The sequence below is a fragment of the Festucalex cinctus genome, chromosome 7 (genome assembly GCF_051991245.1).
Source record: "Festucalex cinctus isolate MCC-2025b chromosome 7, RoL_Fcin_1.0, whole genome shotgun sequence".
In the NCBI taxonomy this organism is placed as follows: Eukaryota; Metazoa; Chordata; class Actinopteri; order Syngnathiformes; family Syngnathidae; genus Festucalex; species Festucalex cinctus.
This window is the reverse complement of record NC_135417.1, coordinates 19,678,253-19,692,956: the sequence shown is the minus strand read 5'-3', so window position 1 is coordinate 19,692,956 and position 14,704 is coordinate 19,678,253. Positions and strand designations below refer to the sequence as shown.

Here is a 14,704-nt window from a genome sequence, read left to right as displayed (position 1 = left end):
CAGAATCCCGCATTTATATTTATATTAAAGATAATTTCTGACTTCCCCTTTAATTCATTGATTAAATAATTTGCCTGTTATTATTTTTGTTTATGGGATTTTTCTTTGTCTAAATGACATGATGTTCCCTTGGTAACCATTTGCAAAATATGACAATTTACACAAAGTGCTAATTGTTTATCATCAAAGAGGTTGGAATTATGATGACTACTACATTTTTCCATAAACTGGTGCTCAACAGTGGATGAAATATTTCCCAAAAATAGTCTTTTTAATGTTCACAGACTTTTCTGTTTGGACTTTCGGACCACATAAATCAAGTGTTCCACATACACGAACAGTTCAGACATATTAACAATTCTGCTCTAGATGTGTCATCATAGAAACTGTGGAACAAAAAGCACTCAAAATAAATGAATGGTGCGCCAAAACCTTACATTTCAATGAACATGGGATCAAATGAAATGAGTTATATTAAATGACGATTGACCAAAGAATAGCCCCCAAAAATAGAACATGTGAGTCACTTTGGAGTAAAAGACAATCAGCCGGAGTTAAGCAAAGAGGCGTGTGGGTGCAGTCAGAGGGGAGAAGAGAAAAAGGCAAGTAGAGTAGATGGAATAAGGAAAAGAACAAAGTGAGTAAGCATCCCATAACGACCTTCAAGTTGAGAGATACAGTCGAAAACATTTGTCTCATCTTACTTTTGTTTTTCTTGGTCATTTTATGGACAAGAGTTGAGAAGTTGTTATATTGTGAGGTAAGTACCTTTGATTAATTGTAGTGATAACTAAAATGATGATGATTATTAGATTAAAAATGTACATATATTAATCTGAAACATTACTATAGTAATAATAAAAAAAAATGAATTGCATGTTTTATATTTCTTAAACATTTTTTTATTGCCTTGCACCTTGAAAGGCCGCCAAAGATGAAATTAGAAAACAGCTCATGTCTACTTAATGTTGCATTTGATGTTTGCTACACACAATCAATAGACGACTAATGTTACAAAATAAGAATAAAATTACCCACCCATCTTTTCTATGCTGTTGTCTTGGTGATTTAAAAACAATTTAAGTTAATAAAAACACGAGTTGGGAAATTGTTGAATTTAATCCAAACTTTTTCATTTGAGGGCCACATACAAAAAATCAAAAGGACGCAAGGGCCACATAATGTTATGAAGAGAAATTGTGTTTAGTCCTAAAAATTGTACAGATAATTTAATTGTGCTTTTGCATATTTAGAAAAATGCTACAGTATATAAACCATTTTATTTGTAATATGGCAGTAGGGTTATTATAGTTTTGGAATTTTTCATTTTAGTTAGTTTTTATTAGTTTTCAGGGTGGCTTTGTTAGTTTTTATTAGATTATATCTTTTTTTTTAAAAATGCTTAGTTTTAGTTTAGTTTGTTAGTTTCAGTATTAGTATTAGTTTTTTTATGTGTATTACTTGTGTGCAATATTTAAAAAACCATGGGAGCAACGTCATCTGAAGGTGCTTTTTTATTAGCTGCTGCTAGATGACGTCACTTCTGTGTGACATACTTTCAAACGTCATTATTCCGGTTTATATCCAAATAAATCTACTAAAAATCACATTTGAAATCATCCCCAAAGGCTCATGCATTAAGTTAATTACCAAAGACTAAAACGAAAAAATTAAGGAGAGTGGTTAGCACGTCCGCCTCCCAGTACTGAGGACTCGGGTTCAAGTCCAGGCTCTGGCCTTCCTGGGTGGAGTTTGCATGTTCTCCCCGTGCCCGCGTGGGTCTTCTCCGGGTACTCCGGTCTCCTCCCACATTCTAAAAACATGCATGGCAGGTTAATTGGGCGCTCCGAATTGTCCCTAGGTGTGCTTGTGCGCGTGGATGGTTGTTCGTCTCTGAGTGGCCTGCGATTGGCTGGCAACCAGTCCAGGGTGTCTCCCGCCTACTGCCCAGAGCCAGCTGAGATAGGCGCCAGCACCCCCTGCGACCCTTGTGAGGAACAAGCAGTCAAGAAAATGGATGGATGGATGGAAAAACGAAGGACATGTTTGCTATAATTATAGTTAATTTTAGTTGGTTTTGTAAACATAAAATGTAGTTTCAGTTAGTTTTCGTTTTTTAAAAAGCATTTTCGTTTTTATTTTATTTCGGTTCCAATATTGTTTTTTGAATTTTAGTTTTTTCATTAGTTTTAGTTAAAGCTACTCTATGTAGGATTTCCCCAAAAAATATCTTAACAATAGCCTTTTTATTTGACCATTTATGGCTGAAACATATTCTAATTAGTAGATCAACATCTTCGCTGTTCACAATGGGTACTCCTACAAGCCTCTGGCCAATATTATTTAGGAAGCGTCCGGTCCGAATCCTTCGAATTTCTCGCCCTCTGTCTGCGGGATGTGACGTCATGCGCGTTCTCGTCAGTTGTTTCCTGTCGCGCGAAGACGGAACTAGTACAGATTTTCGCTGCCCCAGACACCCGCTGTTACTCCGCGGAAGGCTGCTCAAAAAAAAAAAAAAAAAATGAAAACAATGTCAAGCGCCAAGAAAAAAAAAAAATCTAAACTTGATAGTGACCGACGTCGGGCAAAACCGAGAGTGAACATTGGTTTGACATTTCAGCGGTGGAGAGAGTTGAGATCGGACTTGGATTAGAAAAGTGATTCACAGCTGGTTTTCTTTCTACTCCAAAAGGTAAGAAGCGAGTATCTTGACATTTAGAAGAAAATGTGTTGTTTTCAAATAGCAGTAACCTCAAGATCGATCACTTCTCGGTCGTAACTATTGTGGTGAAAGTGAGGTGGACGGCAACATTTAGCGTGAAAGGGGCGGCAAAGTTGAATGTAATAGAACAGAATGACTTTATGAAGAACAGACGTTCCACTCCGCGGCGTTTCAATCAGGCTAAATGTTGCCTTATTTTCCTCCGTGAAAACAGCCTATTGTAGCTACATTATGCTAACGGAATGTGAACGGTACTACTGAATGGCGATAACATTCACGGCCGTATCACACTAAGTAGTGAATGGGTCTATATGTTTTTCACAATCGTCAATTTCCATAAATGACAGCCCACCTTTCGGCTAATGCACAATGACGCTAGCCTGGGGGGACATACACTAATAATGACTAGAATCAGATTGACGTCCGTCGAGCGGGGTGACTACAATATGTAACTGCATATTAACATCGGAATGAGGTCCAATTAATTGACGTAATTTGCACATCGTTTTGGAGTACAGCACAGGACTGGACTTCGACCGACTAAAGCAATATGATCTGCACGTCCCGTGGACATCAATTGTTTAGTGGGGATCGAGAGTCTCATTCCGTGAAGTGGCCAGCTTTGTGTAACATTATAAAACTTCTTACCTCTGAAAACATAGTTTCATTGGATATGAAGAGCCCAGTCTTCAGTATTGAGGTTGTGCACGTACGAGTGCGCGCAGCCTGTACGAGCGTGCAGTTTGTTTTCGGCCACAGGTGGCAGTAGAGATTTGAAATTGTAAATCTTACATATAGCTGCTTTAACTAAAATAACCTTTAATGGCACCTGTTTTTCGATACCCTCCCTTCTTACTTTGACATTTTGGTTTTGTTTATTTTATTTGAACTGAGTCAAATGCCATTTTTAGCATATGTCGCGGGCCACTGAAAAATGGACGGCGGGCCGCAAATGGCCCCCGGGCCGTAGTTTGGACACCACTGACTTGAGCTAATATCCACAACCCACCCCCATATTTGTCATGATTTTTATAAGAGGCTTCATGTTGACAAACAGGTGGAATGTTAGAGGTTGAGTTCCTGATGCTGATTTAGAGCAAATCTTGCAGAATGGCACTGCCAAATGTAACATCTTGTGTGTATTTTGTCATAGTTTGAGCGGCAGTTGTCACCCATGATCAAAATGAAGTTCCAGGTCCTCGCTCTCTTCTGCCTACTGTGCTGTAATGGAGTTCGGCTGGACAGCAGGCATCCCAGACCTTTTGCTGCCAGATGGCAAAACGTGACACATGTCCAAAACAAACAATCTGGTATGTGCTTTCTAAACAACACAACTTCTTCTTTTTCATTTTAACACAACTTTTTCTTTTTCATTTTAACCTTTAGTCATTTTTTTTTTAATGATCCCAGAGAACCCATGCAAAAGCCGGCCGATGGATTTCGTCTTGGTGATCGACAGCTCCCGCAGCATCCGACCTGATGACTATGAGAAGGTCAAGACATTCATCCACAACCTTCTTCAGTTTTTGGAGATCGGTCCTGAAGCCACACGCGTTGGACTACTCCAGTATGGCAGTGTGGTTCAGAATGAGTTCTCCCTCAATAAATACAGCAACAAGACAAAGGTAGAGCAGGCAGTGAAGAACATGCAGCATCTGGCCACGGGTACCATGACAGGTCTGGCTATTCAGTACACCGTGGAGACCGCCTTCACCGAGGCTGAGGGCGCGCGGCAAGCTCGACTTGGCGTCCCTCGGATCGCAATGATTGTGACTGATGGGAGGCCGCAGGACTCGGTGGAGGAAGTTGCGGCTCAAGCAAGACGGGCCGGCATCCAGATATTTGTCGTCGGTGTCGGAAGGGTGGACATGAGCACCCTGAAGGCCATGGGGAGTGAGCCACACACGGAGCACGTGTATTTGGTGGCTAACTTTAGCCAAATGGAAACCCTGCTCTCAGTGTTCCAGTCCAAACTTTGTGGAGGTGATGAGAGACATTTCAATCATCAGAGATGGGAAAACCAAGTCAAGAAATTAAACACCCTGCTAGAGTTTGGCTTTAGCCACAGCTGCTTCTCATAATGACCTCGTTTACCTATCAAGCACCTGTAGCAAAAGCTGAACTGTGGCAGGATTTTCACTTTCTGGACCTGGATTTCTCATCTCTGTCAATCATATACATCCATCCATCCATTTTCTTGACCGCTTATTCCTCACAAGGGTCGCGGGGGGTGCTGGCGCCTATCTCAGCTGGCTCTGGGCAGTAGGCGGGGGACACCCTGGACTGGTTGCCAACCAATCGCAGGGCACACAGAGACGAACAACCATCCACACTCACAAGCACACCTAGGGACAATTCGGAGCGCCCAATTAACCTGCCATGCATGTCTTTGGAATGTGGGAGGAGACCGGAGTACCCGGAGAAGACCCACGCGGGCACGGGGAGAACATGCAAACTCCACCCAGGAAGGTCCAAGCCTGGACTCGAACCGGAGACGTCAGAACTGGGAGGCGGACGTGCTAACCACTCGACTACCGTGCCGCCCTCAATCATATACACTCAACATCCAACCACTGAATGAGCTAAAACCCTCAACCCTACTCCCCAAACCCCTCACCCCCATTTTAATGTTTAAAGGAGAAGACAACAAACAAACAAAAAAACAAACAAACAAACAAACAAACAAACAAACAAACAAACAAACAAACAAACTAACTAACAAACTAACAAACAAACAAACAAACAAACAAACAAACAAAATCCTTGACAATAATACGTTTTATGCATCCCTACTAGTCTAAATACGGTATACTAGTTAATATTGTGTGAGTGGGATATGAGTTAAGCAGCAAAATCCAGCAGTTTTTATCAATATCAGAAGGCCGCCATTTTTATTTTTTATTTTATTTTATTTTTTTATTTTTTTTTATATATCCACTCACTCACTCACACACACAAGTTTACTTCATGTAAGCCACACATGGGCCTCTCCCAGGCGGAGGATCGAACCCACGCCAACCGGCACCAAAGGCAAGTGACGGTTCCTGAAGGCAGCCATTTTGCTACTTGCTGTTGAGTGAAAATGACATCACAGCGTTGCTCAGGCAACAACCAATCACAGCTCAGCTTCAGAAAACAGCAGGTGCGCTGTGATTGGTCTTTGCCTGAGCTCTGACCAACTGTGATGTCATCTTCGGCCGACAGTAAGTGGCAAAATGGCTGCCCCCTGACATAGATAAAAACGGCTGGATTTTGCTTCATAACTCATATTCCACAAATGTAATATTAATCAGAATGTCATGTTTAGACGAGTGAGGTCACATATAACATATTATTGTCAAGAAATGTTTAAGGTTGACTTCCACTTTAAGATAATCAAACATGTATATATTACACAAAAGATAGTGGAAGTAAAATGCAGTTTTTAAATGGTGATTTTATTTATCAATGGAGACAAAAAACTATTCAAAGCTACCTGACCCTGTGTGAAAATGTACTTAGGCCAACTTTATTCAATCATGAATTTACTGTGGTTAGTTACATATTTCAGTTCATTCTTACTGATCACACCCAACACTGATTGTCTCCAAACCTGTTCAATCAAGAAATCACTACCACAAAGATGGAGGCCTGGATGACTTTGCTGTGATTGATGTCAACAAGAATTCTGCTCTTTACTAGAAAATCCTGAGGGAGAATATTGGCCATCATTTTGTGACCTCAACTCTGAAACAACAGCGATGAAAAACACATTAGCAAATCGACTTCTGAATGTCTTCAACAAAATGAAGGTTTTGGAGTGGCCGAGTTGAAGTCCAGACTTGACTCTGACTGAAATACAGTCGCATGACCTTTAAAAGGCCGTTAATGCTTGAAAACTCTCCATTGTTGCTGAATGAAAGCAATTCTGCAAGGAAGAGTGGGCCAAAATGTCTCCACAGACTCATTGCCTGTTATAGAAAACACTTGATTTCAGTTGTTCTTACTAAGGGAGGCGCATGCCAATTGTTAGATTTCGGGGCCAATCACTATTTCACACAGGGCCATGTAGGTTTGGATTTTTCCCCCCATAATGATAGAAAACTTCTCTTAAATGGATACTTGACTCATTGAACAATTTTCAATGAATTTGATAACTTACTTTTTGTGTACAATTAATACCTTTAAAAAGTCGTTTTTCTACTTGCTGTCGACTGATGAAGAAGAGGAAGTAGGTAACGGCCAACCATGCCTCACCTGTTTTCTGGGTGTGGTCAGTAAACTGAGCCATGATTGGTCGTAACCTACTTCCTCAGCACAGGTGATATCATCATCAGTCGACAGATGTATTAGCTGTACATGAAAAATAATGACGTTACCACATTAATTATAGACAAAATATTAACGTTTTCCTGCTGAAAATGGCTCAATGAGTCAAGTATCCCTTTAAACACTGCATTGTGTGTTCACCAGTCTTGTCTTTGACTAATATATATAATATAATATAATTATAATATAATATATGGGATGTAGAGAAACTAATTTAAATAGTTTTATTCCTCCTATGAATTTTGGTCCACAAAATTTAACTATTCAATTCAAAAGCAATCATTCATTTGAATACGCTAAAGACAAAATATTTTTGTTCAAACTGATGAATGTTTTTATTTTTGTGGTCAATTTATTCATTTGAATTTGATGCCTGCAACACATTGCAAAAAAAAAAAAAAAAAAAGCTGGGGCGGGGGCAATAAACGAGTAAAAATGCTGACAAATGCTAAAAAAACACCTGTTCGGAACATTCCACAGGTCAACAGAGTAATTGGAAACTGGTGAGAGTCATGATTCGGTATAAAAGGAGCACACAAGCCTCTGTTGTTACCAAACAATTACATTTGTACACATAAGTCTACATATACACTTATGGTACGTAAACCTATGAGCACTATTGTGCACTATTGTACAAAAGCTAAATTTTGCTTAATGACTGAAAAATGCTATGAATCGTCACCCAAATTATCATGCACATCTCTACTTATGTCCATTTCGACCTGTGAAAATATCAAAACAACTGCCACGGTAGATTAAATTTGAAAGGCAGTAAGCTTTTATTCTCACTATATGGTTGTGCTCATAAGTTTACAATGATGTGTGGGTGTGCGTGGGTGTGTGTGTGCACAGGCATAGCAGTGTGTGACACGGTAGACCATCAGTGCCAGCATGAGTGTGTGAGCAGTCCTACTTCTTATAGGTGTACGTGTCGGAATGGATTTACCCTCAACCCTGATGGCAGGACATGTAAAGGTAAATGACCTCATTTCTCCTGACAGGATTTTGGCTCTTAAAGAGATAGTTCGGCTTTTTTGACATGCATCTCTATTTCATCCTCACCTCCAGTGTGTGCGATCATCACTGACTTACCCTTGACAGCGTTCTGTGACACGAGTTCTGGTCCGGTGTTGGACGAGAGGAAAATAGTCCAGCAAGCTGGCTGGGGTCACGGAAATAAAGCGATTTTCTTCTAAAAACAATTTCTGTTCAAAAGAGTGATTTGCATCACAAAACTCCCTCCTGAAAAAAAGTCTGACTCCATTACCACCGGGCACTATTTTTTCTGTTCGTTCGTATCACTGCGCGGCGCCCTGTAGACAATTGATAATCGGGTCTTCCGCCTTTGAAAAGACAAACAACTTGTAGATTAGTGCGCGTCTATCAGCTGTATGCGGGGCGCCGCGCAGTCATACGCACAAACAGAAAAATAGTGCCCGGCGGTAATGGAGTCTGACTTTTTTTCAGGAGGGAGTTTTGCAATACAAATGTATCACTCTTTTGAACACTAATTGTTTTTAGAAGAAAAACCGGGCTACTGTCCTCTCGACCAACACCGGACCACAACTCGTGTCACAGATTCATGTCAAAAAATCCGAACTATCCCTTTAACACATTCATTGCCAGACCAGCAAAAAAATGCATTATTTGACGTCTTTTTCCGTCAATGACAGTGAATGAGTTAAACATGGTAAAAATCAATGAAGCAATTATAAATTGTTGATATATACAGCAGGGGTGTCCAAACTTTTTCCTCTGAGGGCCACATACAGAAAAATAGAAAGCTGCAAGGGCCACTTTGATTTTTTTTTTTTTAGTTATTTATTAACACATTCATTGCCAGACCAGAAAAAAATGCATCATTTGACGTCTTTTTCCGTCAATGGCAGTGAATGAGTTAAGAAGGTGATTTGTATCACATGTTGTCCATAGCAAAGTTTGGGCAATTAATGACATAAGATTATTCGGGCCATGCGTGATATACTTTTTGATATGATGTAATATGTTGCGTGGTCCACAAAACTCATAGTGTAATCCCTCATTAGTGTGTGTTCAAATATTGCTGTTTCTATGCTCTATTCCAGTGTTTACATGTTACATAATTCTAAATACATTTTGAACTACTGGTCAGCGCTAATCCCAGAATCTACCCACTCAGTTTAAAATGTTTTGTCCAATGCACTTTTGATCTCCTTCTGCAAAAATGGATCAAAAATGAAATCAATCCATATGCATGGCTAGATGTGGACCCCTGCCAGACAGTGGACCATCGTTGTGAGCATCAGTGCATTAGCAGCACTGACTCCTACATATGCAAATGTATGGAAGGATTTATGCTGGCTGAGGATGGGCGGAGTTGCAAAAGTATGTAACCCCAATAAATGACCAATTGGTTTTGAATGTGAAATATGATTTTGACAGTATTTTTGTGTTTCTAACAGAACCCGAGTGTGGCGAAGGAGTCATGGATTTAGTGTTTGTGATCGATGGCTCCAAGAGTCTGGGCCACGACAACTTTGAGCTTGTTAAACAATTTGTAAATGGAATAGTGGACGCTTTGGACATTTCCCAGACAGGCACACGTGTTGGACTTGTTCAGTACTCCACCAAGGTGCGTACAGAATTCACGCTGGGGCAGTACAGTGCGGCCCGAGATATCAAGGAAGCTGTCAGTGGGATGCGGTACATGGGGAGGGGCTCCATGACCGGCTCAGCATTGCGTCACATGTATGAGCTGAGCTTCTCAGCCAGGGAGGGCGCCAGGCCCAACGTTCCACATGTCGGGATTGTCTTCACCGATGGAAGGTCTCAAAATGATGTTTCTGAATGGGCTAATAAAGCAAAGAACTCTGGTACTCTCTTTTTACCAAATTCATTTCAACTCAAAACATCTTAAAAAAAACAAACCTCACTGTTTGTATTGTACTTTTAGGAGTCACCATTTATGCTTTGGGTGTGGGTAAAGCAGTGGAACAGGAACTGAGAGAAATGGCAACCAGACCTTCTGAGAAATATGTTTATTACACTGAAGACTTTGAGAAACTTGAAGAAGTGACAAAGAAGCTCAAGTCCAGGATATGTAATGGTAGGCCACACACACCAGAACATTCACCACAAATTATTCCTGGAATTAACACGGACGTTTCTCCCATTGATTGTCTATTGCTGTTATCACTCTGGAATCACTCTGCCAGCCCCTTTCCTACTGGATGCAACTTCTGACATCACCGCAATGCCTCAAGGTATTGTCTTAATCGTAATATGTCGCTTATCTAAATATGGTTCATGTTTCTCCTTGTCACCAAGATCTCCTACATTAGTTAAGGACTCAAATGCGGTTGACTTTACCTTTCTCTACATCCTTTTTATTGCATGTCATCATCTTAGGGTAGGGCTGAGCAATTAATTGAAATTCAATGACAATTTCAATTAATGCACTCCACAATTACAAAATTGGCATAACTGAAAACAAAAATAAAAGATTATAAATACTAATTTTGAGTTTTTTAAATGTATATATTTGCACTTTTTTTTTTAAATAACTAATTTAACAAATCTTGTTTGGTCCAAACAAAACTTGCATAATTATAGTGTTAGTCTTAACATTTTCTTGTTTTGCACCAAAAAAAAAAAAAATCAAATCAAACCAAATAAAATTTTATTTATATAGCACCTTTCATACATTCAAATGCAACTCAAAGTGCTCAACAATTAAAAAAATCCATAATACAATAAAAAAGAAAAAGCCACCACTCCCCCCCATATCCCCATGATCGTACCCACAGAGACAGACACGCAAACCACAACATGACGGGGCACAGAAGAACCCTGTGAGGAAAGGCACCCAGGAGGAGTTCATCCACACTGAGAGGGATGACGGCAAACCACCACAGGGAGGAATGCCATCCCAGAGACCTAATCATGATCGTGCTAATCATGATTTTAACTATTGCCAAATTAATCGTGATTAATATTTTTTTCATAATCGAGCAGTCCTATCTTAGGGGGTTGAAAAAATGAACAAGCCCATTTTGACAATATACAGATATCTATTTTCAAATACAGTGCTCCCTCGCTAGAACGCGGTTCACTTTTCGCGGCCTCGCTGTTTCGCAGATTAATTAAGTGCAATTTTGTATGCATTTTTTTTTTTTTTACAGTTATGTATCATTTTATAAAATTGATTAAGGTTTGAACATTGAGAATGTTTCAACATGAAAGAAATGCAAGCAAATGTAAATCGATGAGAAAAGTGTATAAACTGTGTGGTGAGGGGTTTTAGAGCATTAAAACAGTAGCTAACTACTTCGCAGATTTCATTTATTGGTGGGAAATTTTTGGAACCTAAACCCAGCAGAAAAACGAGGCAACACTGTAGGCCGATAGGGAATAAAAGTAAAAAGTCGTGCAGTACAGTGTGTAATATTTAGTGGCGAACTAACAGAATGCAATAATTTTGAACCACTATGGTGCCTCACCAATTACTGCCAATTATTATTTGGAGCGAGCGAGCAAGTGAATAACCTGGCGTAAGCGGCGATCAAGAGTGGATTGCAAGAACGAGCTGGAAAGACTAGTAAGAACAGCTAGTGGGAGAAGCTAGCAAAAGCTAGCGAGTGCAAAGCAAAAAGAGACAAGCAGCAGGAGCCTGAATCACAGGATATGATGATGAGCACCTGTGCAGGCCCAGGTGTGGAGGGTAATCAGCAGTCGACACACTGTACGTTCGCCATGTTCTTCTTCTTTGGGTGTCCACAGCAGAAAGATGACGCGAAACATGTCAGCAACCTGCAACAATTGGCGTTTACTTCCAATTATAGAGACAATTGTACGTTGATGTGATAGAACATTTTAATTGCATATTGTTGAAGTTAATAGTGGGTTTTTAAAATAAATTAATTACTGTATTAGTTCACCACTATATGGCTCAGAACAATAAACAATGTCCCTTTAAAGTACAGACACCTGAAAAATCTACTTACGTGTATGTACAGTAACAAAGTTCAGTATTTTAAACTCTTGCAAGGCAGGACTTCGGGTAAGAAGAATGAGCAAGATCACAATTTTCTTCATTTGTCCTCCACAGTCAAACCAGCGGAGGAAAACACATGTCAGTGTGAAGACCTAATAATGTTTCAAAAGCAAGTCACTGACAAGCTGAGGAGCCTGGAACGGAACAATATCCTTTTCTTCAACCACCACTTTGATATGAATGCAATCATAGCAGTGGTGGGTGATACCGTTCGGACATGGGCCTTCGCTTGCACCTCAGCTGCCCTCCCACCAAATTGAAAGTTGACTCAACGCCAAAGAGCCAGTGACTTCGCAAGCCAGCTCACAAAACACGTGATTGTGATGAGCGGATTGTGCATTGACGAAGGAGGCAGTTTGCACCTGTGAGAACTCATGTGAATTGCACAACACATTGATCATTGACAGTTGACAAATTTGATATGTGGGGACAGACCGGGGCTAGTTGTATCACGGGTAAGTTGTCACATTGCAATTTTCTTCTCCACCAGAGGGCGCAATGAAAAAGTAGAATACCACTTGTAGTTTTGTTGATATAAACGGTGCACTACATAAAGTAAAAAATTTCAACTTCATATTTTTTTTAAACAGGCATCGTACATAGACAAATTCGAGCTGCAAATCATGTGGACTTGTTAGAGGAGAAATTCAGGCATACCTCAGTCACTGCTCTATTTTAAGCTATCTTTAAACTAGAGCAAGTATTAGCCAACATGGTAGTTTGGGGCAACTTGTCTCAGTCATTTTAGGGTTTGTAGTCACATATGGAAAGAATGGGCAAATGAAAAATGCACCTCTGGCAACTCTGTTTACTTATGCCAGAATTGTTTTTCCAATGATTAGTCTGAAGAGTGAGGAAATTAGTTTGCCAGGTTTTGTTTCATTGTTTAAAAATAGATTTTCCAGTTGTTGGAACTACAGAATTCATATTGGTTTAAGTTTCATGATGAACCATCCATCCATCCATTACTTTATTTTTTAAAAATTCAATTTAATCTCAAATTTACAGTATAGGGGGTGCAAATCAGGAAATTGAGGCTGAGAGGTATATGCCAGCAGTTCCTAAGGACTTTAATCGAGTTTGCTCACTGACTACGGTACATTTTTCAAGATCGATGATAAACAATTTCTCTGGCTGGAAAAGCAAACAAGAGAACAAGGATAATTTTATCCTTGTTTTATTAGTTGCAAAATCCAATGTGAGTTCTTACCCCATATAGCACATGTGTCAAGATCCGGTCCTCGGGGGCCAGAGTCCTGCATGTTTTCGAGGTTTCTCTACTCCAACGCACATGATTCAATGATCAGGATAATTATCAGGCTCCTGCAGAGCTCGTTGATGAGCTTAAATATGAATCAGCTGTGTTGAAAGTGGGAATCCTCCAAAAGTTTGACACCTATGTCATATTGTGTGACAACTTACCCATTGGTGGGGCACCATGTCACATGTTCACTCCCTCTATTTGATGGCTTATAACTCTGCACTGACACAAAGTACGAAAATGATATAAATACAAAAAATATACCCAATACTTTGGTCTTTCCTCTCGTATACTCTTTGTTTATATATAATGTATTGATTCCAAGATACATATAAAAGTATAAAAAGTGATGTATCTAGCACGGGTCTCCCTACGTCGTGGTATGCTTCAGTTCAGTGCAAAGAGAAGCTCACACAGAAGGGGGACTGATTCCGATTAGCGATGGGGGGACTCATCTGTGCACGTAAACCCACCCCCCACCCCCCATTTGGAACAATCACAACGTGTTACGCGCGTCGTGTCCAGTGATTTTTCCCAACATTTCGCAGTGCTTTGTTTTGCCACGTGAACAGCTATTCACAGTTTTTTTTTTTTTTTTTTAATCTCAATGGGTTTGATTTTTGATCTGCAAATTTCAATGCCAACCCGCTTATCTTGAACCTTGGGGATGTCACTGTTTTAAACACAACCTAAATTAATGGCTTGTTAAAAAACAAAAACAAAAATGGTGAAACATAAATCAACCAGAAATGTGAGTTAAATAAAACATTCACATTCAACTACTGGTAACGTCTAACTTCAATAACTCAATGCAATTTGCATACAATAAATGTTAGCATCTTAATAGGATATTATTATCTTTGTAAAGGCAGAATAGTTGGTAGTTGGCCCTATTATTTAGTATTATAATATTTTGACACAGATATTAGATGTTTAACATGTCGTTATTTTTGTTTTGTTTTTTCCATATATTTGCAGCTATTTCTTTAACGTGCCCACTTGAAGGTATGACAACCAGGCTGAAGCTGCTGGAAGATCAACTTGTGAAAAAATGAAAGACTTCATTTAAACATGCGGCATTCATCACTGCAGTCAAACTCCCGTGACCTCACCAGATGCAATTCTTTCTTTTAGAGCTACATATTTATACACTTTTCCCATGCATATGATAATGATACACTATATTTGTTGTGTCATGTAAACAGTTTTACAGTTAATTGACAATTAAACTCTCCACATGATGTAGTTGTGTAATTGCATATTAGGAATATTTACAGAAAACGTCACAACTTCATTGAAGCATTTTACAAAGTGGCATTGTTTGTCACATGCGACCTTACATATTATTACCACAAGGTGGTGGATCCATTCTGTAGGAAGG

General features: G+C 39.7%; 1 protein-coding gene across 2 annotated transcripts; it reads left to right on the top strand.

The window, feature by feature from the left end:
* The first annotated feature begins 53 nt into the window (after positions 1-53).
* On the top strand, positions 54-14,564 carry LOC144022779 (matrilin-1-like). 2 transcript variants are annotated; one of them, XM_077527890.1, is made up of 11 exons: positions 54-637; positions 736-760; positions 3,876-4,032; positions 4,133-4,705; positions 7,883-8,005; positions 9,272-9,394; positions 9,472-9,882; positions 9,963-10,115; positions 10,225-10,272; positions 12,117-12,209; positions 14,323-14,564. In XM_077527890.1, the coding sequence occupies exons 3-11, from the start codon at positions 3,897-3,899 to the stop codon at positions 14,376-14,378; spliced, it is 1,716 nt and encodes a 571-aa protein (XP_077384016.1). In that variant the 5' UTR covers positions 54-637; positions 736-760; positions 3,876-3,896; the 3' UTR covers positions 14,379-14,564. The 2 variants fall into 2 exon arrangements, with proteins under 2 accessions (XP_077384016.1, XP_077384015.1); XM_077527889.1 differs by having other exon boundaries at positions 54-760.
* Positions 14,565-14,704: the final 140 nt, after the last annotated feature.

What these genes read in the sequence shown, in the direction of transcription:
- LOC144022779 (XM_077527890.1), top strand. Translation starts at nt 3,897, where the DNA reads ATGATCAAAATGAAGTTCCAGGTCCTCGCTCTCTTCTGCCTACTGTGC. An exon ending in CCAGTCCAAACTTTGTGGAG is followed by an intron (nt 4,706 to 7,882) that starts GTGATGAGAGAC and finishes GTGTGTGCACAG; the next exon opens with GCATAGCAGTGTGTGACACG. An exon ending in TGATGGCAGGACATGTAAAG is followed by an intron (nt 8,006 to 9,271) that starts GTAAATGACCTC and finishes ATGCATGGCTAG; the next exon opens with ATGTGGACCCCTGCCAGACA.